A 6,987-nucleotide genomic window follows, 5' to 3' on the forward strand; every position below is an offset into this window, starting at 1 on the left:
ATAAAAGGTACCAAGAAGATAAAAAAGACAGAGTTATTTTCAATGTGCTACATTAAAAAATACATGTTTTCACCCTCTAGTCTAAACACTCAAAAGCGGTTTCTTGGTCAGAAAGCATTATCTAATCTGTTAACAAGTATTTTCACTGTAACCGATACATTGGTGGCTCGCTTGAAAAAGAAAAAGCACCACACAACAACGCAGTGAGTCTTGAACTTTAACAACAGCACCACTTATTAAGTTTCCTCCAACAAGGCTAGAACTTCCTGTATTGCACACTTCAAGTGTCAGAATATACAACCTGGTCTCAGAGCATTTCATATAATTCTGTACATAAACAGGACTCTCCATTTAGTATGACATGTTATGAATTACAGTTTACGGTCCGTAATCTATGTTACAAATTAGCTAAACATCCATTATGTTACGAATTTGCTAAACATATGATATGCTAAGAACTGAGAGTCCACTAGGCTAGGTGTTATGGGTTAGGGTTAAGGTTAGGGTTATGTTTAGGAGTTAGGTTAAAAGGTTAGGCTTAGGGGAAGGGTTAACTAAAAGGGTTGAGGTTATGGTTAGGGGAAGATTTAGCTAACATGCTAAGTAGTTGCAAAGTAGAAAAAAAATAGTAAGTAGTTGAAAAGTTGCTAATCAGCTAAAATGCTAAAGTTGTCCATGATGAGATTCAAACTTGCAACCTTTGGGTTGCTAGACATTCATGTTATACACTGACCAACCACCCTATTTTCATGTTTTGCCTTCAGTAAAAATCTTTCTTACGTAACCATACCAAACATATCATACTAATATGAGCGTCCTGGATTTACATGTATTATGTTACGTCTAGTTTATGAGACCAGGCTGGAATATCCACCATGGCTCTGATTGGCTGCTGATGGTGTGCATCTCTCTCCCTCCCCCTGCAATATGTTTAGCAGGTCACTGAGTTGACCCTATCATAAGTACAAATGACACATTTCACATTGGTTAATTTTCCAAAAAACTGTGATGACAGATGAAAATACAGAGTATGTATGTCTTAGACAGGCAACATAAATAGAACCAAAGCGTTTGACACCATCTTATCATTATGTGCCCATGTTTGAGGAGAAGCAGCACATAAACCCATCTGCAGCAATACTACAGTGGCAGGCTACACCTGAAACCACTTGTATACATAGTCATTTTGAAACTGTAGTTCCCTTTTTGTAATAAAGTGTTCATAACACTTTGTTGTTAATAACCCATGGTGTTAGTATTATTGTTAGCAGGCGAATGAGTACTTGTTACAACAGACCTATGAGGCTTAACGTACAATATAACGTTGTTCAAATTTGGCAAATATAAGTTGATTATGGAAAAACAGTGATCCTACATTGTTTTTAGGCTACCAGGCAACCTAGATGTTTTAAAGTTTTTAATGTATGAATTCTGGTCTACTGGAAGCTTATGCCACAAGCTAGTAAAATGTTTCAGTATGGCTGTTCACCTTTAGAGGCCTAGTTAGTTGCAGAGTCATATGTTTATAAGAGAGTTGAACTGTAGCTGGATGTCAGAAAGTTTGACAGAAAACAGAACAAATAGTTTTTACTTAATAATCATTGAGCTGCAGTGTGATATATACATTTCTTTTTAAATCTAGCCTAACCATTGTACAATTATGAAATACATTTTTCCATCCCTAATTTTCAAAGACTGGATTGAATGCCATAAAAACTAAATCAGGAAATGTACAATAAATCCAAACCCACGTTTCATTGATATAGAAAATTTATTGAATGAGTGGTTTACTTGGTAGGCCTATGATTACAATAAAACAATGACATTATCCCCAAATGTAAGCAACGAGTTTGCACTTCCCTATCCCCAAATGTATAAACCCAATTTATTCTAGTAGCTTAACAGATGAAGGTAGTTGGACGTCTTGGACCTCAATATTTCATATTCACATTCACATTCAATTGAAAACTCTTTTTTTTATGCATCCAGAATTCGTTTGGGAAACATAGTGCACTTGATTACATCTGTATTGCAGTGGCGAAATTCACCAATGTAACGTGTTAAACGAGGGAGAACGCAAAATCAAGGTACAAAATAATGATTATACACATGGTGTATTTTATACATTTAGATACGTTTGTTGCTTCCTGTTAAACATACAGTTGCTGCATAATAAGAAATATATATTTTCAACAAATAAAGTGATATAATAGACATGAGTTATGCCAGACATGTATACGAATGTAGGCTACTGTAGTGTGTTAACGTGTTATTTGTGTGGACTCTCATCACAGGCATTAAGTCAATATTCAATCTTGTTATACAGATTGTACAATGGTAACCCTGGTAGGCTGCTGCCAGGGTAGTATAGTGGCGTTGGAAAAGCGATAGATCTTGGAACTGGTACCCGGAGCAGGGAGCTATCTCTAAAAACAAGCGGCATTCCGACCAGTGTCTGTGCGGAGGCGTGTGCCATGTTCGCGGCCTCCAGTTCCGCCGACAGTTGTCGCTTCCATTTGTTCCTGCGGTTCTGAAACCACGTCTTCACCTGAGTTTCTGTTAGCTGTAGACTAGATGCTAAACAGGCTCGCTCGGAGCTGCTCAAATACCTCTTCATATCAAACGTGGATTCGAGCTGGTACACCTGACTCCGCGAGAAGACTGTACGAGTCTTCTTCTTGGACGAGTTGCTCTGCTTGTCCGCACCGTCTGTCTGTCTCTCCTCGGAAATAGGTGACATTGGATTGCATGGTCTCTCTTGTTCCTCTTTGTAATCCTGCAGCAGAGGCTGTGTCAGGTGCGGTCGCCGTGCAATCCCGTCACGGACTGAAATAAGTCCCGTTGTTGAACCTGCATTAAGGAAAAAGACCAGTATATATGTGTGTCGGAAAGAAAATAAAATGTGTCAAAATATTTCAACAAACTGATTTCCCAACGTCCTCCTCGATATCATCTGTCGTCTATCAAAATTGACAAATGATGTAGGCCTATCCTCAAGATAAAGCATCGCATAAAGATCCTGGATGCCTTAGTCTATACTGCCTTCAGATCAGTTTGTCAATTTTGTGTCTCAAAATGTTGAATATGTCTCAAAGGTTTCACACTTATTTTTCAAATGCTTTGTGTTGGTCTACCCAGGTTGAGAACATCCCTGTTAAAACAATAACATTATTCGATACTCGGTACAAGAGTTCATTAAGTGTGAACTTTGACTCATTCATCGACAGTGGAAAGGTTGTAAGTGTCCTTTTAAATAAACAATTTAATTTTGACTATGCCTGGTGCACAATATTAATTAAATCAGGTTACATTTAACGGTCAATTGACGAAATGCAGTCATTGTGAAAAAAAAGGTTTAATCAATTAGAAGACTCGATTAAATTTGGAATGACGGGGGAAACATCCTGTTAATTATTTGACCTTTCCCCTGTTCGCGGATGTAGCAGTAAAACGACACATTAAACAAAGTGAAGTGATAGCCTACCCACTATCTGCAGTAACAAACATAGGCTACTATAGAGTTATCTAAGTTTACAAGTTTAAACTGCAACAAGTACTAGGCTACTTCTGCCGAAGGTTATCATAAATACGTTTATCATTAGTCCTAGCGTACTTTACACTATTGTTGACCTATTATTAGGCTACAATAATAGCAGTAATACCATATAAAATAATAATAATAATAATAATAATAATTGGTCTAGGTCTAATACTAATAATGTCCCGTTAGATACCATACATTGATTTATACATTATCTAGCCTATTTCACCTTTTTACTTTGGAAGCCTATATTTTCGAATGCAAAATGTCAGCGAGGGAAATAAATACAAGCAAAATCTAAAAGCAACAAATAATTAGGCCTACATTTTACGCACAACACAAATTACATTCAGTGATCTACTCACCTAAACATGAAAAATTTAGTGGTTGATGTCGGTTGCATGGCTCGCTGTGACCACGATCCGAACAGAAACAGTCTGCAGAGTCCTCCCCACCGCTGCACTCCTCTTCTGAAGACACCGACAGCGAGCGCTTCCTCGCCAGCTGCAGTCCCTTGGAACTCTCCTTCGCCCCCGACCGTGTCTTCTCCGACGACGTGCCCAATATCGACTGAATAGTGAAACTGGAAATTGGGGCCGACGAGCACTTGCTTCCGCTGTCTTCTGTGGTACTCATTCTCGATTCATAACAGTAAGATTAGGCTATATCTTAGTTTGTGTGTTATTTTTCTCGTATTGTTGGTCTGTGAATACTCACAACTCTTGCGTAAAATAGTTTGGAAATAACCGTTTTTAGAAGTTGAGGGGCTTGGGTTGTTTTTTCCTGGAGCTCAGGGAACATGAATGTATTCCTGGTCTACATCCACGCGCTCTGGACTAAAGACAGTATTGTGGCGTTGCCTCATTTGCATGTAGGTAAGCTCTGCGTGGGCCAATCACACGCTCAAACTAAGCCCGGAAATTTCAAACTCGTGTCAAGGTTCTGAGATAGGATGAAAGGAGCTAAGGACAAATAACTACAGGCTGTCGTTTATTCGAGCATATAGCCTACGTCCCTCTTTGAATCCGATAGTAAAGGTAGACAAACAGGCATAATGGCACAAGCAAATCACAGATGTTAGGCTATTCATTTACCTCAAAAAGCTACATATACAACAAAATACGTTTTGGCATAAGCATAATATGAATCGCCTTTTGTTTAGAAACGGGTACAACATGTCTCTTATTAGGCTATATCAATTCAATTGGACGTTTTGATTGAAAATTGAAGATATTTTAGGCAATGGATTTTGTGTAGGTAAAGGTTTCTAAATTCACGAGTCTTATATTGTGAATTGCTGTTCTTTGTTTGTTTTGTTTTTGTGTGATATGTTGACAACTTGACATAGGCTTACCTAATAATTGGGTCTGACTACATTTTAAGTGGAAAATAGACTGGAGAAATGGGAAACAGGTGCAACCATGTTTGTCGCCATTAGTCTTTTTTCTTTTCCTTTTTTTCAACCACAAGTATTGCATATTGTGTTGACGTAATTTTACAAATTAATATTTTCACATATATTGCAAGACAACATAACAAATTATTACACTATAGTAGACCCTTGTTATTTCACTGCAATACTTTTTGAAGTGAATGGAGATAATATATTCTACATGTTTTACATCGGCATGCAAATTGATTTGGTCATGACTCTCCCTAAGTCTATCTACTATAATACTCAACAATTTAAACCTTTTCACTTTATATAGTGTAAAATACTTGATTTGCGATATTCCCTCAAAAAAACAAACCTTTATCCCTAACACACTTAGCTCAAATGGTATAATAGCATACCATTGACACACCCTCAGGGGGGAATACAAACCATGTTATCTGTACAGTCAACTGTAGACACAAGTAGGGCCTACTACACAATGACCTCATGGAAGAAATAGCATGTATTCTATTAGCCTTGTGGATGGTAAATTGGTCAGATACTCCAACTTACATTCCTGGGTGTTGTTCCTGGAACTAATATGGAACCCTAACTATTTTATCCTGAAAATAATAAAGTCATTCCACGGCCATTATCTGCGATTAAGAATTAATTTGATCATTAGGCCTACTGCAGCTAATCTGCCTCGCGTGGAGTGGAGGCCTGCTAATTGATTGACTAATTGATTGGAGGGTATGGGCGCGCCCCCGCTCCCCATCTCTCTGACGGTGTCTGGTGGGGCAGCTGCGGGGTTTGAGTTCGCGGTTCGAGCACATTATCCCTCGTTACTTCTTTCCAAGGGACCCTAGACACATAACAAATGGTCAGCTTTAATCATAATGTCAGCGCCCTAACCATCGTGCTGCTGCGCCTAGGGATGGGATGACGACCCCGGACGTTCTCCCTATATTCTGTTCAATATTGTTTTGTATTGTGGTTTTGGTTAATCCTCTGATAGAAGGGAGGGGTAACGATGACGATGGTGATGATAGTGAAACCCATCTTGTGATTGTCAACACGAATTTAGCCCAACAGCAGTTAAACGATCTTAAAGAATGCATGTGCCCACCAAGATATAGGCTACGTTTAATGGGTTAATATATGAATGAGGGCAGTCACAGATTGCACTGGATTTAGGGTGACTACACATAAATGCGTGGAATCTCCCATGACAGTTAAATGAGACGATTTATACGTGCTATTTTCAAACAAAGACCTTTGTCAAAAGCAGCCATGTCTGCTTAAGCTTTATTTATACCCGTATATAATTATCAAGAAATGATTACATAATTAATCCGATACATGAATAACAATTAAACTCCAGATGTTGAAACAAATCTGAAGATATATTTTCATGATGGCCGATAGGCCTATATCAAAAGAAATTAGGCCTAAATGGCGTTATCATCAACTTTAAGCCTATACAATATATGCCAAAAGGTAACGTGTCTGGAGATCCTGAATTGACCCCTCTGATTTGCAGAAAACATGTTCAGAAACAGCATGGCACGGTCTTAATTCTAGCTCTGTCACAATGATAGGTGTTGTATGGCAGCCCCCCTGCAATAACAGAACAAGATTTTTACTATGAGAAAAAGGTCTTAGAAAGACAGATGAAGTTATGAGCAGCTTTGATCTAAGAATCAAGCTTCGATAAATATTAAACAAAGACCCCTACACGTGTGTATTATGATATATGACGTGTCCAACTCTAAAATAAGGAAATTACCAGAGAAAATGATATCAATAAATTTTGTAAGTATAAACGTTGATTATGTTTCGATTTTCATTCAAGGATCTGAGCCCTGCTCCTTTTTTCAAATCGCAGAGAGAGCGAGAGAGAGGGTGTGTGTGGGAGGGGGTGGTCGAAGCGGTCGTAAGAGCAAAGCAGAGCGCGAGCCCTGGAGGTGTACAATTTATGTAATCTGAGGCTGGAAATGAATTGGGTAATTTATTGGAAAACAGAAAGTCAAGAAGATTGGATCAGTATAGCCTATCCAAGGGCTCCTAT

General features: G+C 38.5%; 1 protein-coding gene across 1 annotated transcript; it reads right to left on the reverse strand.

Annotated features, from left to right (window-relative positions):
* Positions 1–1,770: 1,770 nt before the first annotated feature.
* Positions 1,771–4,362, reverse strand: LOC135510033 (homeobox protein HMX2-like). Its single transcript, XM_064930833.1, has 2 exons — positions 3,907–4,362; positions 1,771–2,850 (listed from the first exon to the last, which is right to left on the reverse strand). Exons 1-2 carry the CDS (start codon positions 4,175–4,177, stop codon positions 2,303–2,305), a joined length of 819 nt encoding a protein of 272 aa, XP_064786905.1. The 5' UTR covers positions 4,178–4,362; the 3' UTR covers positions 1,771–2,302.
* Positions 4,363–6,987: the final 2,625 nt, after the last annotated feature.

This window comes from Oncorhynchus masou, chromosome 23, assembly GCF_036934945.1.
Source record: "Oncorhynchus masou masou isolate Uvic2021 chromosome 23, UVic_Omas_1.1, whole genome shotgun sequence".
NCBI lineage: Eukaryota > Metazoa > Chordata > Actinopteri > Salmoniformes > Salmonidae > Oncorhynchus > Oncorhynchus masou.